The sequence below is a fragment of the Medicago sativa genome, chromosome 1 (genome assembly GCF_051527215.1).
Source record: "Medicago sativa cultivar Bolivia chromosome 1, Bolivia_mono, whole genome shotgun sequence".
Classification (NCBI taxonomy): domain Eukaryota; kingdom Viridiplantae; phylum Streptophyta; class Magnoliopsida; order Fabales; family Fabaceae; genus Medicago; species Medicago sativa.
The window spans coordinates 37,467,666-37,492,500 of record NC_140749.1 but is presented as its reverse complement, the minus strand read 5'-3'; the positions used below and the strand labels follow the sequence as shown (position 1 = coordinate 37,492,500).

Below are 24,835 nucleotides of genomic sequence, written 5' to 3'. Positions count from 1 at the left end.
TTAACACAAGACACATATATTTTAGCACATGTAAATTTATCATTTTTGCCTTTTTTTTTCCTTCTCTCTTTGAACTTTTATTTTTCTTTTAGTTTTTAGGTCGATTCTGGAATTATTTGCACTAGAATATTCATTGCACTTAAATGTTTTTTTTTTTTTTATAAATCATTGCACTTAAATGTTGAATTGACATGTAATATACAACGACATGTATTGTGAAACGGAGGGAGTACTCATTGCACTTAAATGTTGAATTGACATGTAATATGCGCAAGCTTTGTATTTCTGTATATGATGTTTATAGAAGGAGCCCCTCTTTGTTATAGACTGGGATTATTCCCCAGGTTCTTAGTAGTTTGAGTTGTGCGGGAACCGCAACAACTTTGAAGACATGGTAGAATGGTGACTTGGATTGGTGATTTGTAGTAGTGAGATTTGAAGCCACCTGTGGGTTTTAAAGACTCCAGTAATCCTTGGTTTAGAGTTTAAGATTTGATTAATGTTGTTGTTTTTAGAGTTAATACTCTCTCTTATCTCTGGAGCTTTGCATTTTGTTATGTAATTTATCTATATTTTTTTAAGAAGTCATACTAGTTTATTGAGATTGACATCAGAAAAAATCGAATCTAATATCTTAAGAGGAACACACTTTAAGACCGCAAGTCAACCCCCCAAATCAAATCAAATCAAATGGGTTGGAAATAGTTTATCTAAATTAGTTGTACTTACAATGACTTTAAAAGTCAAAGTGCATGAGTTGTGAGAGAAAGTCTAAGTTGGTCACAAACACAAATAAAAATTACTCAGGTACACACACATTTATAATAAAAATTTATAGATAAAAGTAAAAACCGATGCGACTAATTTATTTTTCTTTTAGTTCTCTCTATTTATGTATGTGTGTCCAAATATTTTTGATTTGGGGTTGTGATCAAGTAAGAATTGCTCGAGTTGTGGACACACCAGTCCTTATTAAATTTTCTGAAACAACTTTTAAAAGAAAAGATTTCACTCCGATTTCAAATAAAGCACGAATGTGTAAGTTTTACTTCGATATTTTAGTGCTTTAAAAAATAAATAAATAACCCTCACCATTAAAAATTGGTGTGTTGGACCCTTTAAGTTCGTCCCCAACTAAATATAATAGAAAGATTAGTTTATCCTAAATTTTAAAATATTATCATAGATTTATTTGACATTATTTTTTTGTTTGAGATTAAATTCGGTCGCGAGAAAATTTTTACTCTAAAATTAAAATTATACCCTAGTCTGTTGAGCAAATATCTAATGTGCATCCACAAATTACCTATGTTTCCATACTACTTTGTACCACGCGCCATTCCTTATATTGTTATCATGGATTTGGATCATCTACCACGCGCCATTCCTTATATTGTTATCATGGATTTGGATCATCTTAATTATTATTTTTTTAAGTTAAGTGGATAATCCCACTGTCAAAATACATTGGACTCTTACAACTTATAAAATTATAAAGAATCTAATACATTTTAATAAGTTCATATGTATAACCCTTACAATGCTCATAAAGCTTCGTCAAACATTGTTGCATGTCTAAGACCTGATTCAAACCTATGCAACATCTCATCTAAACGCTCTTGTATATTGTTCAAGGTTTCAATTCCTTATTTTCTTTTTCTATCACCACCGTCCTTCAATATCCGCTCTCGTTAAATCGCCATTACCTTTATTACTCTCTGGTTCCATAGCCACCATCATTCACTATCTGCTCTCGTTACATTTTTACACACACAAGTTGCATGTCCAAAAATAGGGACTTCTCAACATACTTAATATAATCATGTGTCACATCGATTATTTATTTAAACTTGAATGAATCAATACCTGTATAGTATGAATCAATCAATACATGTATTTAATTTTGTGGAAAAGTCACTAAATTGACTTGGTTAGCAGCCAGTCGGTTGGATGCGGTGGAATATTTTTTAGCTTTTAATTAGTACTTCCATGGAAGGTAAAAAGAAAATGTAACAAATGTTTTATTATAAACATTTTGTTAATGGTTCAAATATATTAATAATGTCTTAGAATATGTTTAGTCAATGTTTTAAAAGTTTATAAAATGTTCTTTTAAACACATAATTTCAATTATTTGATTCCTTAACAAATATACTTGATATGACCAATGTAAAAATGCAAAGTTGTCTCATTTAGTATAGTTTGATACTTCTTGGTATATTTAATCTGGTAGAGAGGAATGAAATTCTTTTTAGGGGGACGTCAAATGTGGATCAGTACTGACTGAAATTTATGATTAATATGACAATAAGCAGCAGGGACTATAAGGACTAAAATGACAATAAGTAAGTATGTATAAGGACTAATATGACAATAAGTAAGTCTATTGAAGGACTAATATGACAATATTAACGAAATATTTTAATATCAAGGACTATTTTGACTAACAAAGTGCACAATCAGGGACTATTTTGCTATTTCGATACATTGAGGGACTATTATGACTACTCGTCACTCATTCAAGGACCAAAGTGACTATTTCCCTTTTTTTTAAAATATAACTTTTTTCTATTTTTTATTAAAAATAGTAAATATCCCTCCTTAAACTATTTTTTAGAGTTTCATATTAGACACTCAAGAGTCAAGAGTAATTCGAAATGTTTGCATCTTTAACCCTCTAAAACACTAAGGCTTAATAGCAATTTTAGCCCCTTAATTTTTTCAAAGTTGCGATTTTGGCCCCCTAAGAAAAAAACTACAAAACCGCCCCCTAAGTTTTGCACCTGTGGCAGATTTGGCCCCCAAGGCCAATTTTGACTCGGTCTACGCTGACGTGGCACCTTAAGTGAGGTGCCACGTGTTATTTTTTTATTTTCTTTAGTCTTGGGGGGCCAAAACTGCTACAGTTGCAAAACTTATGGGGCAATCTTGTAGTTTTTTTTTCTTAGGGGGCTAAAATCACAACTTCGTGAAAGTTAGGGGGCGAAAACTGCTATTAAGCCAAACACTAACTATTGCACACCGCTTCTAACCGCAATATTTTTCTTTAGATCTTTTATGTCAAAAGCAGTGACTAATCTTCTTAAGAGAATTTATGGGTCAGACAAGGTGAGTTCTCTCAAATTAATAGTTTCCACATGCATGAACAAGAAATCGAATTTATGACCACATGCTTAAGGAGTCCAGGTCCTTACCACTTGAACCAACACATTGTTGATTGATCAACAACTTATTTAAAAGTGCCATGCATCCAAAAAGCAAAAGCTTGTCGGTCCATATATTTATAGTCATCCTCTTCATCATGATATCATGCAAAGAGTGAAAAGTTGAATTACATGAACTTTTAGTACAATGACCCTGTTTCATTATATTGCATTATTTGTAACAATTATCTTCATCATACTCTACAATATATGGAGACGAAACAAAAATGAACTTATACCAAATTGGCCAATTATTGGCATGTTACCATCAATTTTGCATAATCAATCCAATATTCATGATTTTGTAACCTTACTTTTGAGACATCATGGTGGTACTTTTCATTTTAAAGGACCTTGGTTCACAAACATTGCCAACCTTACCCTCACCAGTGATCCCATAAATGTGCACCACATCACTAGCAAAAATTTCAGCAATTATGGGAGAGGATTTGATTTCCCTGAAATTTTTGAAGTTCTTGGTATTAGTCTTCTAAATTTGGATTCCAATGATTGGAAACAAGAGAGGACAATACTTCATTCATTGCTCAAAAGGAAAAGTTTTAAGGCATCCCTTCAACAAATCATTCAAATGAAGCTAGAGAATTGCCTATTACCATTTCTTGATCATGCAACAAAAGGTTTACAGGTACTCGATTTACAAGATATTCTTGAGAGGTTCACCTTCGATATTATCAGCACCTCTTTATTCGGATTGGATCCTAATTGTCTTCCTTACAAGTTCAATGAGTTCTCAGATATTGCGTATGTTAAAGCTATTTCTGTGATTGAGGATACGATATTGTATAGGCATTGTATTCCAAAATGTTTTTGGAAGCTACAAAAATGGTTACAAATTGGACAAGAGAAGAAGAACAAGGTAGCTCAAGAAAATATTCATAAATTCTTGTACAATTGTATATCTTATTACAAAGACAATGAAGAGAAAAGAACGTTTGAAAGCAACGAAGACGCGGATGAATCTCATTCTTGCCTGCTAAAAGAACTAATGAAGCAAGGATTGGGAAAAGGGGAAATGGCTGAGAAGTATATTAGAGACACAACACTCAACCTCTTGGCTGCAGGAAGTGGAACAGTTAGTTCAGGTCTCAGTTGGTTCTTTTGGCTTGTTTCAACTCATCCTATTGTGGAAGCAAAAATTATTCAAGAGATCAAAGATAATTTTCTAAAAGAGGTTGATAAGCTAGTTTATCTTCATGGAGCTATTTGTGAAGCCTTAAGGCTTTATCCTCCTATACCATTTGAACACAAGTGTGCAATTAAATCAGATATACTACCTAGTGGAGACCATGTTGGTCCAAATACAAAGTTAATATACTCTTTGTATGCTATGGGAAGGATGGAACAAATATGGGGAGAGGATTGCTTGGAGTTTAAGCCAGAGAGATGGATATCAGATAGAGGAGAAATTATACAAGTGCCATCTTACAAGTTCATAGCATTCAATGCAGGTCCTAGAAATTGTATTGGGAAAGATATTAGCTTTGTTCAAATGAAAATGGTTGCTGCTAATGTGTTGTGGAAGTTTCACATACATGTGGTGGAAGGTCACTTTGTTACTCCAAGGGTTGCTATGGTTCTTCGTATGAAACATGGTTTGAAGGTCAAAGTTAGCAAAAGATGCATTTGATATAAGTATTAATATAAGTTATCTTAAGATCATATTAATCACTATGATGTTTGTTGAGTGTTTCCTTTAACCTAGTTGTATTTCCTACTTGTCATAGTTTAATATGTTATGGTGAGATTATACTATTTTCTAGTTACGTTTGCTTTTATCAAATAGATGCATATCCTCATTGTTTGGATTTTTTTTTGAATAAAATTGATTAATAAGCCCTAAACCCTAAGGATAATACGTAGATTAATAAGCTAAGAAAAGGTATATAATTCCTCTAATTGGGAAAAGCTTGATATGACAAAATAGACTCTAATTGCTAAAAAAATCAAAACATTCTTCAAAACAATTTCAATCCATGTAGTTTGGAATAAGAAATAAAACATAAAACAATGAGACTGACACATAACTCTAATTTAACTTCTTGAAATTACAACATCAAATACAAGCTTTTCAACCATCAAATTTAACTTCTTGACACATAACCCTTTTTCAATTCACAGCCCTTCACAAATTCAAGCCAACCCTGCAATAGTCCAACACATGAATTATTATATTGATGAAAAAAATAATTTTACAAACCATAAAATTTTCATAAATTGTTAGATCACAATTTTCCCATCATATTAAATGAATTTCCGATGGACACTAATCAAATATAATATAATTTACCTTCAAAATAAGGAGTTTCCAAGTCCTTTTCCAAAGAGAAAATAACAACTTGAAATGGAACAGTTTCTTTGCCTTTGTTTAGCACAAAAACACAAACATCACCAAATTTCAAATTATTCTCTTCACGGAATTCTCTCCAACCACAAGTTAGTGCAGATTGTTTATTTAAAGTGAGCTTCACATTCCATTTATCTTTGTCAACAAAAAGGGTAGCATCATCTCTTCCTTCCATCATGTCCATATGTGTCTTAACAAATTCATTTGGTATGACCTATAAATACACACATATAGTTTGCATAAAAAGAAAAGTACACAAATATACATTAGACATATCAATGAGTGATTTAGTTAGCATGCATTGTTCATATTTTGTACATATGCAACCAATCACAATCCATTATGTAGGTATTTTTAAAGATGTTCTAAGAAAAAATATAGCAAAGTCCAATTATGGTATACTAATTTGGTTATTCACATATATTATTGAATTAATACTAATTAAAGTGATCAAATAAAATAGTTTATTACCAAGCGATCTCTATCAATGTATGACTTTTGGATCATACATGCAAAAAAGTCCTTATCAGAGTCGAATTTTTTCTTCACTTTCTGGAACAAAATTCTACTTCTCTCCTTAATATCATCACAACTACTTCCTGCTAAAAAAATAAGAATTCACCAAAAAAAATTAGTAGCAAAAATAAGTCAAGAATAGATAAAAAGAAACACAACATGATGATAGAACAAAACCAACCATTGTTCACATGCTCACGCTTAGAATTTTTTTGTTCTTTTGAGTTGATTTTCATCTTCTTACAAACTTTCATAGATGGTGCTGAAGATTTTAGCCTTTTACCCCGTGATGACGAAGGATTCTCAATAATTTTCAAAGAACTATCACTCTCTTCAGATTCTTCCCTAGTTTCTTTTGACGGGTATTTTATTTCTAATCCACATCTACCGAATACAATCACATTAAAGACGGAATTTTCTTGATATTGAAACACCAAAAATTGTGATTCATTCAAAGACAAATAATTTGCAAGTTCTTTCCAACCATTGCAAAACATAACTTCATAATCACTAGTTTTCTCCCAAAAAACTTTCTTTTCCACCATGTTTGGAAACCTTAGAGTAATTGGGTTTGTTATTCCTTTCCAATACCTTTTCACAAAACTTATGGGCACACTCTGTAACAAACACACAAACATTAATCAATACTAATACAATGTTTTAGATCAAAGTATTTTTATTATGATTAAAACAAGCATTGTTGTTATGAAAGTGAGAACTAGAAAAATTATATAAAAATCTATATTCATCCGCCGATATTCGAACAATCATTATTTCAGATCAAAAGTTTTATTTTTCATATCAAACAATTTTCAATACTAATAATTTTCAATACTAATGATTAATGTATATGAAGAGTTCGTAAACTAATTTTCACTGATAACTTCATAATCCAAATTTTGCAATGCATATTTACATATTGTGAAAAATCAAGGAAAGAAAGAACAAATATTGTTACCAGTTTTTCTTCTTGAAGGGTACTTTGACGAATAACCTTAAAAAAGTGGACACCATTACTCTCTTGAGAAGACATGGTTCTAACTTTCTCTAGTTTCTCTACGGACCAAAACTATGAAGAGTGATTGTTTCAGTGAAAAATAAGTGTGTGATCAATGCAGAATTAATGGCCCATTATATAGCTTGTAACGATTCTAACAAAACTATGAAGAGTGAATGTTTCAGTGAAAAATAAGTGTGTGATCAATGCAGAATTAATGGTCCATTATATAACTTGTAACGATTCCAATTCTAAGACTAAACAATGCATATTACTCCTTCCGTTTCAAAATAAGTGTCGTTTTAGGTGTTTACACACATATTAAGAAATGCAATGATTAAAAGAAAGAGAATGATTATTTTACCAAATTATCCTTATTAACTATTGGTCAGTTTTAAAAGTAATACATTGGAAGTAGTGTGCAGAGTATTAATTGGAGGGTACAATTGAAAAGAAAAAGTTATTATTGCATTGGAAACTGAAAGCACATTCATTTTGAAACAATTTTTTTTGGCTAAAGCGACACTCATTTTGAAACGGAGGGAGTATTTACTATTGGTCAAGAGGAAGTTATTTTCCTACTCCAATCAATTTTTTTTATATATTTAAATGCTTAAATCAATCAATATATTAATATTATCTGTTTTTTCAGTTTACTTTCTCTGAGACACCACTCACATGATGACACCCTTCAAATATGAATTTATTAAGGCAACTAAAATAATAATTTTCTTTGAAAAACACCAATTATTTATTAAAAATTTATATATTTAATATAAAATACAAAAGGTCTAAAACAAACTTATTGTTATAAATATTAATAGTGGATGTCCAAATAGCAAATGTGTTAGTGGGCCATACTACTAGGTTATTGGGCTTAGTTTATATGCTACTCTATTTCCCTATAAATAGAGCTCATTGTAACATTCAGAAGTACATCAATGAATAAGAATACTTCTCCTTATTCTCTCTTCTTCTCCTTCTCTCTCTATTTACTTATATTCATAACACGTTATCAGCACGCTCTAATGGTAATAGTATATTCTGTTTCACTAATTCATAGTTTTTCTCTTGCATATAATTTACTTGTGTATACACGTGATTCATAGGAATGTGATCATTAGAAATTGGTTTTTGGTTTTCTTTTGGTATTCGACCATGATAGTTATGATATCTATGTGCCTGTTTAATTGCTGTTATAAATTAATATAACATCATGACTCTTTTGGTAATAATCGTTTGTGTTTTTGAATCGGTTGCTTTAATTTGTTAAAACGTACATGATTTTTTTTATTCTATTATGATATATAAAATAAGTTGTTATTTTGTATCGATGATTATAGGCTACTGTTACAATTCCATCAATTGGAATCAGTACCATATAGATACACATCATCCTTATTTTGCAAATTATATAGTGTGTTTATTTATTTCCAATTCAACAATCATGCATCCCTGAAGGATTGCATAATAGATTGATCACATCTATAATATAGTTCCCGGAGAATTATATTCAAAAAGGAACGCATCCTTAAAGGATTGCTTAAAAACTCAACTTTATTTTCTGTGAATGTGAATTCCGGAAGAATTCAAATTTGTTTCATCCATGGAGAATTTCTCAGAGAATTGATTTTATTGTTTAAATCTGTTACATGGTTCCTGAAGAACTTCAAAATATTGATTTTATTCTCTGTGTTTTCCCGAAGAATTTGGTACTAATTAGATCAGTTATTTAGTTCTTGTAGAACTTACAAAAATAATTTTTTTTATTCTCCATCAATTCTTAAAGAATTCAGTACTGAAGGATCCTAAATCCTTTTCCATGAATTCTTGAAGAACTTGAAAAGTTTTGATGAATCCCTAAATGATTACACAATAAATGATTGATTGTGAACAGAAATTGGATTTTTATCTATGAATTCCATAAGAATTCAATAGCAATGCATACGTGAAGGATTGCTTAAACAATGGATTTTATTGATTTGATATGTTGAATAGTTCATGAATAACTTCAAAACTTGGTTTCTATAAATTCTTAAAGAATTTGGTGATGATACATACTAAAGTATCATATGGTTATATAGTTCTTGAAGAACTTAAAAACCAAATTTTATTCTATGAGTCCTTGAGGAATCATCATTGAAGGATTCCACGTAATTGGTTTGATCGTGAATAATATTAGCCTTGAATTCTTGAAGAATTCAATACAATATTAAGACTAAATAAGCTCCGGTTGCGAGTGATTAGCATGTTAACGAAAAGTCCTTAAAAAAATTGTTTTTGGATTCAGTACATGAATTTGGCAATCAGTTGTTTTGGACTTGAATCTAAATACGATACTTGGTTTATTCTCAAAACAAATCTCTCATTAAAATGATCAGCACATGGTTCATAAGGTTTGAATCAAATACATACATATTTCTGTGCGATATTATTTTACTTTTAAACTGCAATATTGGATTCTGCTTCATCATTGAATTTACTGTTATTTAATCAGATTAATTTTTGAATATTATGAATATGTTTTTAGAGAAACATTATGATTCATTATTGCCTTCAATTCAGCGGCGAAGCTAACATAATTTTTATGAGGAGGCCAAATATAAACAAGAAATATAATATATTTTAAAAAATAATATATTAAACTTAATCAATAAATAAAATAAATTTACAATAATTTTTACTTATATTTAATGAAATGACAACGAAGAAAATAAAATCTGAAAATAATTATGTATAAAAGTTGAGCTCTATGAAGTTTTAATAAGTCAAATTTATCTATAATTGACATTAAACTAAATAAATTATCAATATTTTATTAATATCATCCCTTTTTAAACCAACAAAATTGTTTGGAGTAGCCAAGTAAAAAAATAATGGGGTAGCTACTTATAAATCTATACTAATTATTGAAGTTTTTTCTCTCTTTTGGGGTAGCCAATGCTACCCCATCCATATGCAAGCATTCGCCCCTGCTTCAATTACCATGAGTTTAATTTGATTAAATGACATGATTGGCCGAAGATGAATACAAAAGGAAATACATTTTGCTAAGGAAAATCTGTTATTTTAGAATAACCATTATTAACTTAATGCTATATTTCGATTGTATCTTAAGTCTTTTTAATCAGTTAAAAGAATTTTGAAAGGATTTGTTAGACAATTTTGTTTTATTTTGAAAACTTAAAGTTATTTTTCGCTAAAATTATGGATTCTGTTTGGCACGTCAGTGTATATCTAAAAAGTGGTTGTTTTCCTTAATCTTGGGTAGCTAATTTTTGCATAACAAATCTGATTTTTTTTATATTGATGTATAAATTTGATTGTAAGTTTCTTAAGAACTACACATATACATCTATGAATATATGAGTTCCTAAAGAACTATACATTTAGATCATGATAAAAATTTAAAAGATCTATTTGATCTTCGCATTGATGCGGAAAGAAAAAAAAGGAAAAGAGAAAAAAAAGAAGACAATATGTTAATTTATACACCACTCAAATATGCTCCTGAAGTAGCACAATTGAGAAAACATCTTCAAGAATATTTTTGAAATATTAGTTAAATTTATAAGTGGTTATTGATTAAAATAGTGAAATGTCATATCATAAATTGAACGTCATTCCCAGAAGTGAATGATTTTGTTTTGTATATCCAACATCGTGGTTATGGAAGTTGATTTAGTAGATATTACTATTGATATGATATATGTCAAAGTCATAAAGTTCCACTAGTATGAACTTAGATGAGTTGAAAATTAGTATCAAAGAATTTTTGTTTGAGGTAATATTTTAAACTTCTATGCTTTGTTTTCTTTCATAAACTTGCAAGATTGCTCTCTTATTCTATGAACAAACATATTTGATTAAGATTTTCTTCTTCTTATTCCACAAGATTTTTATCTCGTAAATATTACATGAGAGATATCCATATTTTCTTATGTCAAACTTTGAAAATATATCTTATTGACTGTTTGTGTTGCCTAATTACTCACCTGAGAAATGTGTATGATTTATAAAGTCTTGTTTATGGGAGAAATTTTGTGTTTATCTATATTTCTATCTATGGTAATGCAAAAGATAAATTTAGAATATTTATTATATTGTTTCACTTGGATATTTTTTTTGTTCATTATTGTTTCAAATAGATAAGAACAACTGAAACACGTAATATTGTAAACCAGAAGTTTATAAATCATGTTTCAAATGCTCATTTTGAGCGTATTAAACAATCCCTGAAGGATTGCTCAAATAATGATTTATCTTGATCATTTATGATATATAGCATGTTTGGTACCAAGTTTTTCTACCCACGTTTTCATAAAAGCACGGTAGCAACCCATTTTAACCCAAAAGCTCCAATTGTTGGCTTTAAAAAATCACGGCAATTTTGCTTTGAAAATCCCCCAAACTTGCTTTTTTGCTTCCAAACTCCATCCTAAACAAGCACATAGTTCCTCAAGAACTACATGATTAATGAAGGCTTTTGAAGAGCTATTACATTGTTACATGGAAGAACATAGTTACAGATCAAAATTGCATTCTTATAAAACTGCATTCTTATATTACAGATTAAAATTTCATTCTTATAAAATTGCATTCTTATATTACGAGATATACTCTGAAGAAAATAAGTGTTGTGGAAAAGTTATTTTCCTTTGATTTGTACTACACTTAAATTAGTGCAACAGAAGCACATATTATTGAAAATCAGAAGTTTACAAATTATACTAAGTTTGTAGTTGGCAATACCGGTTGGGTTATCCCGGATTCATTATGATGCGAAAAATAAATAGATTTTAATGAATTTGTATTGAAGAGCCAGAAGATTCTTCAATAAAATACTTTTTATGTCTTAACTATTTTTTTTCAAAGTAGAAAATTTGAGGATTTTGGTCTCTCAATATATGTAAATGTGTATAAGTTGATATTTGTGAATCAATACATCGAAAGTGTAGATGAACTAAATGACATGTATGGTTATTATTAACCCACAAACCAGAAGTTTGTGCGATTATCTTGTCAACAAATTTGACAAAGAGTTTATTTTTTGAACTTTTCAAAAAGCATTTGATAAGTATCATTTGTCAATTGAAATTGATATTAAACAAACTGCTAGCATATGCTTGTAAAAATGGACTTGAAGATCTATTCTTTAGACGTCTAAAGTTAATTGTATAACTGATACTTATAGGATCATACCTTATAAACTCTATTTTGATTATAAGAATGCTTTATACACTTTATTTTGGAAATCAACAATCATGTATGTTGATATATTGATTCGCATCAAGCCAACAAGTTACCATATGTAACTCCCCTTAATTTATAATTTATTTTACGTCAACAACTTATTATTTCTCATCTAAGTAAATTTTTGGATGTGTTTTGTATAACACAATTGCTCCAATATAAGGCACTTAGATAGATCTTGAAAGAATATTGGGAAAATGTATTGATATGAATCTTTATCTATTATAAAGTATATTGAGCCAACTTGTTTACAGCCCAGTAGGCTGGTTATTAATTGATGAATTAGTTTTCCCAATATTAGGGGGAGAGAATAAGCAGCTGAAAAATGTGAACCTGAAGTTCAAATAAATTATTTGAAAAGAAATATTATTGTCTCTTCTTGATCCTCAAGATATAACTCATTTGCAAAGTTAAGAAATTAAAATAGCAGCTGCTAATGCTCCAAACAAAATAGATGTCCCAGTCGGATAATATAATATTGCAAATGAGCCTCAACCATGCATGAAGCGTGGTAGACCAATCGGTTCCCAATATAAAAATCCTCGAACAATAAAAGGAGCTAAAAAGAAAGGTAACCCAAATGAGGATGTGAAAACTCTAAAAGAGTCGTTTGACAAAATTGAATTTTAAGTTCCAGAAGAACTGACCAGGTACCTGAAATTTTTGAAAAAGAAAGAGATCTCGATAAATTATCTCATGAATGGAATTAGTTGGAACCAAAATAAAAGTCAACATTGATGACGTTTTTGCTTATAATATAGCGCTATATGTGATAAGTAATGACGAGGATCATGAATTAAAATCTATAAAAGATTATAGAAAAAGGAAATATCTGTAGATGGAAAGAGACAATTCTAGTGAAATCAAACTCACTTTGTAAAGCTGAACTTTTTGAACTTGTAGTCCGCACACTTGAAGATGTGAAGTTAATTAGATATATATGATTTTTCGCGCGAAAGAGTATTATATTGATAAAATATATACATATAGAGTTTGATATATTCACCGGAAGTGAATGGTAAATGTCTACATTTTATTTTCAAGAGACATAATCACCTGAAGTGAATTCAATAACTTTTATAGTTTGGTTATGTTTTGTAGCACATTAAAGGCTCAATTTTTATGAAAGATATGTTACAATGTATTTGTATGGCTCACTTGAAATTGTTGATTATATGAAACTCCATGAAGGAGCTAATTTTCATGAGACATTGAAGAAATGGCATCATATGTCCATCCTAAATATTTGAAAATTAATTTGTTATAATCATTTTAATGATGAAGGTATAAATATTATTGAACTCCTACAGAGATTCTAACATCTATCGATGATAGAAATATTTGAAATTAAATATATTGCATGCACAAAGTTTGTTTGGATTGGCATATTTATTATGAGATTTTGTGCATCAAGAAACTTATATAGCACTTGTATTTGACATGGACAAATCTAGTTGATTGTATACTAGAGTGATTGTGAAGTCACTTGATATTAGTATAGATCATGTCCTCAAGAAAATGATAAACAACTTGAATTGGTCCTGAAGTATCATATCTTATTTCAAACGAGGACATCAATGTATTTTGTTAATGATATGTATTGTGGTATTTTGGTTTGTCAATATTAGTAAATATAGATATCAGAACAAAGTCAAGCATATGTTTTGTATCTTAAAGAAGCAACATAATCAAGGAAATGAAGAATACTCTTTTATTAAGGATGGTGCTTTTACGAATACAAGAAACTTGTGGATTTCTTAAAGGGGCTCTTGCAACAAACCAATATGAAGAAACTCCTCAAGCACTGCTAATTTGGAGAAGAGCATGAAGATATCATTTTACAGAATCATTTCCAAGTGAAGATTTTAAGTAGTATAAAAGATTATTTGACTTTCTTCGTCTCATATACGGTTGTCTTTATGAGGGAGAGATATAAATGTGTTCTGCACTCTTTTTTCCTTAACCATGGTTTTATCCCATTGGGTTTTCCTGGTAAGGTTTTTAACGAGGCAGATTATCACACACAAAAGGGATATTGTACTCTTTTTCTTTCACTAGAATTTTTCTCCTATTAGGTTTTTCTCTAGTAAGGTTTTAATGAGGCATATCCTCAATGGACATCCAAGGGGGAGTGTTATAAATATTAATAGTGGATGTCCAAATAGCAAATGTGTTAGTGGGCCATACTACTAGGTTATTGGGCTTAGTTCATATGCTACTCTATTTCCCTATAAATAGAGCTCATTGTAACATTCAGAAGTACATCAATGAACAAGAATACTTCTCCTTATTCTCTCTTCTTCTCCTTCTCTCTCTATTTACTTATATTCATAACACTTATCATATTTTAAATATTTTAACATGTTTAAATTTGTAGAGGATAGAAAAACTCATTTAAGAATTCGCTTTTTGTAAAATGGTTCAACGACGAGAATATCATGAGTAACAAGAAGTGGAATATTGTTGGTTAAAACTCGTTTGAACATATCAAACTTTTATATGGTTATCAACTCAGTTAAATTTAAAAAATCTATACTTATTTTGAATTAATGACTTGATTGAGTTACACACCGATTACACGACAAAGATCTCGATATTAAGTTTTGGGTTAAATATTTTTTTGATTCATAAAAATATACTAACTTTTCGTTTTGCTCCCTCTAAATTTTTCTTCGACTTTTAATCCCCCAAAAAAATTTCATCTTCACTTTTGGTCCTTCCTTTTAAGCAAACACATATGTAAAATTCATATTTTTCAATGAAATTTTGCTAAAAAGTTTATAATAATGTAAAAATCTCTCCCAAATAAATTAGAATTTTTTAACAAAACTTGAATAGAATATGAATTTTTATATGTTTTGCGGTTAAAAATTCATAATTAATTCATGTTTTGTTAAAAAAAAAAACTAAGATTTTTGCAATATTCTACATATTTCTGCATAATTCATTAACAAATACAAAGGCTACACATGAGTTGACTTAAAAATAAGGACTAAATGTGGTGATTACATTTTCTATAGGGAATAAAACGAAAAAATTGATATATTTATAGGGACCACAAACATATTTAACCCTTAAGTTTTTTTTTTGTGTTATAGCATCCTTAAGGAGAAAAGTAAACCAGATTCGCACTCTCATACATACAAACAATAACCAGGTTTCTGATGAAGATAATTTTTTTGATGTCGCATGTAACACCCGAAATTTCTATTTAATTAATTTTGTGAGGTTAAATAGGTGGAGTCGTGTTTATTATGATTATAATGTTGATTAGTGACGTACTATGAGGGCTAATAAAATTAAGAGAAGAATTAAGTAAATATAATACAAAGTCGGAGGTGTAGAATATAAGTTTTAAATAAGTGGGGGAGGGGAAGAGTAAAAGTATAGTGAATAAAGGAGAAGAAAGTTATAACATGTGATTGACCCAGGTATAAATAGAAACATTAGGAGTTAGAAGAGTCACTTTTGCTGAACGTGAAAAAAGAAAGAAAAGAGGAGCATAGGAGAAGAAACCCTAGTTGCGACGGGATCAAGCCAAGCTGGAAATTTCAGAAGAAATCGAGGTAAGGGGGAGAATCTCTTCATCTCTAGGGTTTAATATTCTGTTGTGGGGTTGTAAAGAGTATGAGTGTTGTTATGAGGGTGATGAGGATATGGTTGGGGTTAATTAGTTCTTGAGTTATGATTATTGTTATGAGGAAGAGTCCCACCGAAAACTATGATGAATGAATGTAAAAATTGTTGTTGAAAGGGTGATATTAAGGGAACTTAGTTTTGAGATTAGGGTTAAGAACATGACTCTGAACGAGTGTAAAATTGGATAAGTTAATAGTGAATTAATGCACAAACAGTAGGGTAAACCTAGAGTGATAGTCAGGGACAATTGGAGTGTGTTGGGATTGAGTTAAGAGGGTTAGAAGTGATTAATAGGAAGAAAACGCATTTTTGGACTGATTTTGGTCGAGTTTCTGTCAACAAAATTTGGGCCCCGATTTGGGAAATCGGCCACCGACTCTGACTCAAAATTTGAGTGTTTTGATTCTGCAAAAATCGGGTCCCGATTTTAGAAAATCGGCCCCCGGTTTTGTCAGCCCAACTTAACAAATAAAAACTGTATTTTTTAACCAATTTCTGTTTTGAACTGGGTCTTGGTGTAAACACATAAGTTTTAGGTATGTATGTTAGCTTTCCAACAGCTTTGGTCTCACCTCCATAAGACATCCACAACGTGAGTTATGATCAAAATACTACACATGGGTCAGCATGGTCATGCGATCTGCCTAGGTTCAGGGAAACCAATCTTTCCACCCTTCTATGTACCGAATTGGATTCAGGTTTATTCATGAAAGATGTAGATAAAGGTGTTAGCTTTCATTTCCTATTGGATGAAATCCATTAGTCCCTCTAGAACTTGATTTATGATTTAAACACCGCACCTGGGTCATGATGCGTTGTTAATGAAATTTCAATACAATCCTTTTAGTGGACTCCTCAACATCTATAAAAGTAGTAGTGATTTTAAGAAATCCATTAGTGTGTATAGTAAATGTAAGGAGCCCTAAATTACATATATAAATGAGGGAGTGGGTTCGAGCATAAGTAGAGGTGATTACCTCAAGATAATAACAAATATGAACCGAAGATAATAGTCTATGTGAAATTAAGATTGTCAAGATGTCTTGGAAATAGGAAGTGAAAGATAATATGGATGACACTACGAGGAATATTAGTATAGGGGTAAACACTTAAATTAGAAAAAAGAATGAGGTATACTAGTAGAATAAAAGATGTAGTGATGAAGAGAACGAATGACGAGAGTAGATTCCAAATGTAGTAATGAGTAACAAAGGAATAAGATGTGTACATATGCTTGTGTGATATGTTGTTTAATGATGAGAGGTTACTGTCGTATGATGAAGATCTATGTTGATATGATAATTGTTGAATGGTGATAATGAATGATGTAATAAATGATGTTTGTGAATGACGAGTGATGTCGATGACGTATCTTGTTTAGGGTGGTGAGTAAATGATGAAGTGGGTTATGTTGCTAGTAGGAGTTAAAACATTGGGTAAGGTCGGTGGTGATAATAACAGTGAGAAAAGATTTTCAGTTAACTAAGGTTTATAAGACGAGAATTCAATAGAGAAAATAGTGTGGGTAAGTGGTGAGTCTAAAAACACACGATATAGTAAAAGGGGTATAAGACGATGATAAAAGGGGATATGAAATAGGTGCTTTTCCGAGTAACTGATGAGGTTATACATAATATCCTTAAACCAATAATGAGTTTAGGAATACCGTTAAGTGAAAGAGTAAAAGAGCCAAGGTAGTTAAAGAACTTAAGATGAATGTTAGATAGTAGCGTATAAGGTGTAAAAATGAATAGAGAATATAGTAGTCTAATGTAGATGATTGTAAACGATGAGAGGGTCGTAAAGATGAACTGTAAGGGAAGATAAGGAGTTGTATATTAGGTAATGAAAGATAATAGGAATGATGATAACGATGAATAAAACGGGGATCGATTAGAAGAGGGCAAGATTAATAGTAAAGAGGATAAGAGGTAATAGTTATAATGGTTGGCGATAATAATAACTTTAAATTAGAATGGAGTTAAGATTAGGGGAATGGATGATGAATAGATGACTACGAACATCAGAACAAAGTAATAAGATATAAAATAGTTTTATTGAGGAGAATAAGTATGAAAGAGTTAATGGCAATGGTGAGAAAGAACCTAGTTATGTAGAGAGGGTAAGTTGTATGTAATGATAATGAATGAGAAAACACCTTGAGACTAGGAATCGGGAATAAGATATGATATCAGAGATAAAGTTTATAGAGAGCCTAGAATAAATGAGAGAATAGAGTGTTCCCATAAAATGAATAATGAAATAAAATAGAGGGATGTTGACGTAGAAATGAGTCATGCGTAAGGGTTGGACTAATGAAGAGAATAAGTGGTGATATAAACGGTTGATAGAGAGTAATGATGAGGAATCCTATAACTATGACAAAGAGTGTTGATGATTAATAATATATATATATATATATATATATATATAATAAATACGATGAGAGTGATAATGATTAATTTATGATGAAGATGAGGATGATAATGTTTATATTTTAGTGATGATGAGGATGACAATAACTATATCATTATGATGATGAGAGTGATGATGCTTATCTTTGATGATGATGAGAGTGATATATATAATGATGATGAGAGTGATATATATATATATATATATATATATATATATATATATATATCCTGATGACGAGAGTAATATATGATGATGATAATGAGTATGTTGTTGATTTTTGTGCTTGCATTAGAGTCGTGCATTTTAGTGAGAGTCTTGCATTAATATGTGAATTATTTGAATATGTGTATACTTGTGTTACTTATCGAACTTATTTTTATGCATTCATATAGAGTCTAAGACTGATGGAGAAGTCCAGTAACATATCTCTGGCAAACTATGATGAGAAAAGTCCAGTAACATAACTCTGGCAAAATGATGAGTAGGAGTGGTACCACATTCATATAGGTTGATAGGAGAGTCCATGTGCATATATATGATGATGTTTTGTGCTTGGTGGTTGTAAGTGTGAAAGTGATGTGTTGCAGTGATCTGTGAAAAGAATAGATTATGCATAATAACTGTTGAGAGTGAAGATATGGCGGAGATTATATTATGTTGATATTTATTAATATGTGTGTTTTTCCCTATTATTATGTTATGGCAGGATTTCTCACCCCTTATTTTGTTGTGTTGTTTTCTGTACGGTGACTGTACCTTGAGTACAGATACTCAGGTTGACAAGGATTAGTTGTGGGACGTTTTAGAGGATGGAGAAGATGGGATGCCTCCGTTTAGTTCTGTTATTTAATAGTTGAATAAGTTGTAGTCGCTACGAGCTCTGATATTGTAACACTAGTGCGGGGTTGGTGATTTAATTTTTAATTGCAGTTTGAGTTGAATCTTGGAAACTTTGTTACTTTCCTTTTATGATGTTAAATAACGTGAATAATTTTATTAATACAATCAGTGAATTGTTTTCCTGTGTTTGACAATCTTTACTATAAATGAATTGGTAATGCTTTTATATGATTAAAGATGAATTTGTAATATCGTCTCTATTAAATATATTTTTATTATTTAATAATTATCGTCGGGAATTAGGGTGTTACATCGCACATGATTATTTTGTTGATCTCTTCTAAGCTCAAAACAACGACATTCAACCAATTGTAGATGCTATCAATGAATCTAACTCTTTGGAAGACAATGTTATATTGACAACACCTTTCATTATTGATAAATCCGTGGCCATTTTTTTATGAAGCTGGATAAATAACCAAGACTAGATGGCTTCAATCTCTGTTTTTTTTCCAGAAGTTATGGTCGATTTGTGGACAGGTAATTTTTACTCAATGTTGTGTGTGCCTTTCGACAGGTACCTTTTCATCTACCTTGAATATGACTAATATTGCTCTTATCCCGAAAGGAGACTCCCAGGTTTCAATGAAGGATTGAAGGCCAATTGCTTTGGTGTAATGTGGTTTATAATATTTTTGCCAAACTCTTATTAAACATGTTGAAATTAGTCTTGAATAAATGCATATCTGATAACCAATCATCGTTTGGACCTGAAAGGTCTATCTTAGATAATACCATGTCAATTATTGAAAATTAAAATAGTCCATTATATGAAATCGAAGGTTAAAGGCAAGAGAAAGAATGTTGCTTTAAAACTTGACATTAGCAAAGCTTATGATAGGATTGAATGAAATCATCTTATAGGGTTATGACAAAGATGGGCTCCAGGTATGTCTAACTTGAGCCACAATTATCTCTAACTAATATACAATATACTAATATATTACACAATGAATATTTTATATTCTAATATGTCAGACAGAGGCTTGAGACAAGGAGAACCATTCTCCCCTTATTTATATATTATATGTGGTGAAGGTCTTCTGGTGCTTATTCAAAAAAAAAAAAAGGTGATGGATAAAATAAACGGTGTCAAAATTTGCAATAATGCACGGATTATATACCATCTCTTATTGGTTAATGATTGCTTCCTCTTTTTTAGAACCAATGTGGACCTATCAAATAAACTGAGAGTCATCCTTTCTACTTGCGAAAGAGCTTCTGATCAGGTTGTGAACCTCCAAAAAGCCGAGATTTTTTGTATAAGAAATGTTTCAACTAGGGATCACAATAATATTGCAAACATCTTGGGTGTGCATGTTGTCCTAGCTTTTAGCAAATATTTAGGGCTCTAAATCTATGATAGGAAGAAGTGAAAAAACTACTTTCAGTTTCATCAAAGATAGAATGTGGAAGGAAATCAATTCATGGAGCAGTAAAATCCTTTCAAAAGCAGGTCGTGAAATTCTCATTAAATCAGTACGTCAGTCCATGTCCACTAACTTTATGAGCTTATTCACTATCTCAATCTCTCTTTGTGATGAAATTGCGAGAATGATGAATTCTTTCTGGTGGATTCATTTAGGAGGTCAAAATAAAGGCATTAGTTTGCTTTCGTGGGATAAATTGTCTATACATAAGAATGACAGAGGTATGTGTTTCAAAAACCTTCCTACTTTTAATTTAGATATGTTAGGTAAGCAGGGTTGGTGGCTTATGACAAATTTTGATTCAGTTACATCTAGACTTTACAAGGCAAGATATTATCCTAGATATAATTTTTTGAGTCAATTTTAGGACAGAAGCCCAGTTTTGTATGGCGACGTATATGCAATTCTAAGTCAATTTTCAAATTGGGAAGCAGACAGAGGATAGGTGATGGGGAGGATATCCCAGTTTGGTATATCAGGTGGATTGCAATCGATGTTACGCTTATTCCACATGTTGATGGAGATTTTCCTCTAGCTGATCTAAGAGTCTCAGAACATGCTACATGATTGTAAAGAATGGAATCTACCATTTCTTCAGAAAATATTTGATCAGCAGACTGTTGATCATATAATTAACACACCACTCTATCCATCAATGACGACACATCACATTATTTGGCAGAAGGAAAATAGCAGTGAATAGTCAATATGTAGCGCTTATTATTTTTGCATTCATGATTTCCTTGATCCATCTCATTTCAAGGTACATGGCTATTGGAATCTAATTTGGAATCTTAAGGTTCCTCCCAAGGTTAAAAATTTTACGTGGCGCATTTTTAGAAATTGCTTACCAACTCGTATGCGGCTAAAGGATAAAGGAGTCACATGTTGCATAAATTGTGCTATTTGTATGATGGGTAATGAAGATATGTGTAATTTATTCTTTCGATGCCCAAGTAGTCTAAATGTTTGGAGCATGCTGCCATTCTAAAGTCCAATTTCTATTTTGATTCATCAAGAAACTAATAGCAATATTGTTGTCTTCAAACCATTACATGTATTGTAAAATGAAGATGCAACTTTATTATATTGTGTGTTGTGGAGTATCTGAAGACAGAGAAATAACAAAGTGTGAAATGAGATAATTGATACTCAAGTATATGTTGTTGATCGAGCAAAATATATGCTACATGATTGGCAAGATGCACGTAGCATCCTCATCCCACCGTGTGAGCAGCTATGGCTGGCCTACCATGTCAAGAGGCCTAAAGCAAATTTTATAACAAGGCCTTTTGGAATTACAAAAATAATAATAACACGATGCTTATTAAAGGCATATGACTATTGATTTTGAACTTTTTTTTTTAATGCCAAAAAAATGATGGGTAATTTTTCATTTGTTAATTCAGGATGTTACAAAGTATATGATTATTATTCAAAACAGTAAAACTATTATCGTTGAAAAAAACTTAACGTTTGGTCAAATAACGAATAACGTAAGAAAAATATTAAACGGGTACCCGAACAACATAAAATTTATAAGTAAATCAATAAAACTTGTCAATAATTTTTAAAGAGATTCTTGAATTAATTTTTTTAATTGTATTCCAAAAAAATATTAATTGCATCCTTAAACCTTCAAATAATTTGCAATGTATGAGGCAGCTAAATAGTTTGTGAGACTTAATCCGATATTATTTTAAATTAATTTATGTATAAATATTGAAATTAATTTAAACTTTAAAGAACCCATTGAAAATTTTATTTTGAAGATCTTATTATAAATTTCTGACAAGTTTAGATCTTCAATTAATTTTTTAAAATTTAAAAATATATTAGAAAGTTTCAAATTGTTCAACACCTCCTAAAGAATAAGTAATGATATTTAAACAAATATTTAAAACAATTTTTGTAACAACTTTTTTTTTTTAAATAATTAAACTTGGTATTGACCTTGAGATAACATGACATCTGGTAGAAGTTCCTTAATGCCTTTTCTCTTTCCAATATTGTTATCACAAGAAGATCCTTCCTTCGTAACCATGTTTTAAAGGAATTGGGAAGAAAAAAACAAGAAAATAAAACTAAGGAAACCCTTGTTTTAAAGGAGTGCTAAATAAAACCCTTTAAAAAAGACTAAGGAAACATTATAAAAAGCTACACAGCAAGACACTTATTTTATTTTTTCCTGTAATAATTATAGAAAAATGATATTTATGCAACCATTTTTTAACAACTTTTATGATTACTTTATTTCTCATACTCACATTGTATTTTTATTTTCTCTCTCTATTGCTTAGATTTTTATGTCAATACATCCTTTTTTTTTTATTTTGGTTGTCTCAAAAGTTTTTTTATTTTATTTTGCTTGGCTCAAAAGTTATATAAGTAGTTGTTCAAATAACACAACTCTAATTATAAGGGTGCACTTAATACAAGCCACTTAAAAATGGTTTATAGGGGACCTTAACCATTGTTGATAATTTTCTAATTATCATAAAAAAAGTTATAAAACTTACTAAATTTTTTTGAAGGACCGTTATTTTTAAAAAATAAAATCAAAGAGACTAAAGAGAAAAAAATATTTTATATTTATAATAAGAATTAAAAACTTATTTAACCATATATTTTCAAGCAAATTATTAAGTGGCATCACAGTTTGTAGACATCATTTCTTTTTTTTTTTGAAGAAAGTTTGTAGACATCATTTCTTTAGATTTTCAATCGAAAAAAAGGCTAATGTCAGTCAAATAATTGAACCAATGTCTAGTCTCATGTAAATGGATTTAATTTTGTTTTACATAAATCGTGAGTTCAAGCATTTGGATGTGTTATTTTTTTTTTTTTTTAAAGGTTGTGGAAAGGGATATTAATAACAAAAATACTAAGAATTATTTACATGAGATGAGATGAGATTTGAATTGCCTCCCTTAACATTATAAAATCAAACTTCTATTGGCTGTTTATTGTTTGATGTGAAGATACTTGTACTTCTATCCTGTTGACTGCAGTGAAGACGTTTTGAATATTATTATTGAATTTAGTTTTTGCCTTTTTGAAAAGAAAAAAAAACTTCCTTACAAAAAATAAAAAGATAAAAACTTAATTATAAAATAAAGAGTAATGACGATTGTACAATTATTTTGTGATAATTTTTTAAACAATTATGTTTCATACGTTTATTGTATTTTTATTTTCTATTATTTTGGATTTCATGTCAATAAATTCATTTTTTATATATATTTTTAGTTGAATAAAAAAAATTTGTTTTTACCTTTGTTGATTTTGTGATTGTTAAAATAAAATTTTGGGGAAGAGAGTAATATTTTATTTTTAGCATCATAGACATGATACCATTTATATGAGTGTGTTATTTAAACAACCATTTGTATGACAATTTATTAGACAAATATAAATTTACAAACAAAATAGATATTGATACAAAAATTAAAACAATAGAAAAATAAAGTAAAAATATAATATAAATACAAGAAAGAAAATTATGACAAAAATTATCATAAATGGTCCTACGGATGACATATTTCTATTCATAAACGGTAGTAACAGATAAAATTGAGTAAGGTGGGTTATAGCAGTCAAATAAACAAATGCAGTTTAATTTTACATATTAATAATATAAACGTAGGCAAGAATCGTAGACATGATTTTCATGATGATACTTGATGATCTATATGAAAGAGTTGTGTGAAAAAATATGGTAAGAATCTTTTTACTGTTGTAAAGTGGTGATGACTGAAAAGAATATCTCACGAGTCATGCACTTATCTTAAGCTTCATTCTTCATATATGAAAATGGAAATGAGAATCTAATTATAATGATATTTATTTGACAAGATTTGGAAATAGACTAGGGCTGAAAGCATGTTAAAAGAAGAAACCAACATCTTGATTGAATATGCTGAAAAAAGTAAGAATAAGAATATTGAAATTTCCCATGCAGACCAGAATGTCAAGACTTCCATCACCGCAAGTAGGGATGGGAATAGGCTAGGCCGAGCTAGGCTTTACAAGGCCTAAGCCTGGCCTGCCATATTTTTTTAAAGCCTAAGCCTGGTCTGCGGCCTGTCATAGGCCAACTTTTTAGGCCTGAGTC

At 30.3% G+C, this 24,835-nt stretch overlaps 1 protein-coding gene and 1 pseudogene across 2 annotated transcripts; one reads left to right on the top strand and one right to left on the bottom strand.

Moving 5' to 3' along the window:
* The first annotated feature begins 3,331 nt into the window (after positions 1-3,331).
* Positions 3,332-4,977, top strand: LOC146954743 (alkane hydroxylase MAH1 pseudogene; annotated as a pseudogene).
* A 114-nt stretch (positions 4,978-5,091) lies between these two features.
* On the bottom strand, positions 5,092-7,358 carry LOC146954742 (B3 domain-containing transcription factor VRN1-like). 2 transcript variants are annotated; one of them, XM_085701874.1, is made up of 5 exons: positions 7,043-7,358; positions 6,266-6,701; positions 6,040-6,170; positions 5,512-5,782; positions 5,092-5,365 (listed from the first exon to the last, which is right to left on the bottom strand). In XM_085701874.1, the coding sequence occupies exons 1-5, from the start codon at positions 7,115-7,117 to the stop codon at positions 5,355-5,357; spliced, it is 924 nt and encodes a 307-aa protein (XP_085558000.1). In that variant the 5' UTR covers positions 7,118-7,358; the 3' UTR covers positions 5,092-5,354. The 2 variants fall into 2 exon arrangements, with proteins under 2 accessions (XP_085558000.1, XP_085558065.1); XM_085701939.1 differs by having other exon boundaries at positions 6,040-6,167.
* Between the last annotated feature and the right edge of the window lie 17,477 nt (positions 7,359-24,835).

What these genes read in the sequence shown, in the direction of transcription:
- LOC146954742 (XM_085701874.1), bottom strand. Translation starts at nt 7,117, where the DNA reads ATGTCTTCTCAAGAGAGTAATGGTGTCCACTTTTTTAAGGTTATTCGT. An exon ending in CCCTTCAAGAAGAAAAACTG is followed by an intron (nt 6,702 to 7,042) that starts GTAACAATATTT and finishes TGTTTGTTACAG; the next exon opens with AGTGTGCCCATAAGTTTTGT. An exon ending in ACATTGATAGAGATCGCTTG is followed by an intron (nt 5,783 to 6,039) that starts GTAATAAACTAT and finishes GTGTATTTATAG; the next exon opens with GTCATACCAAATGAATTTGT.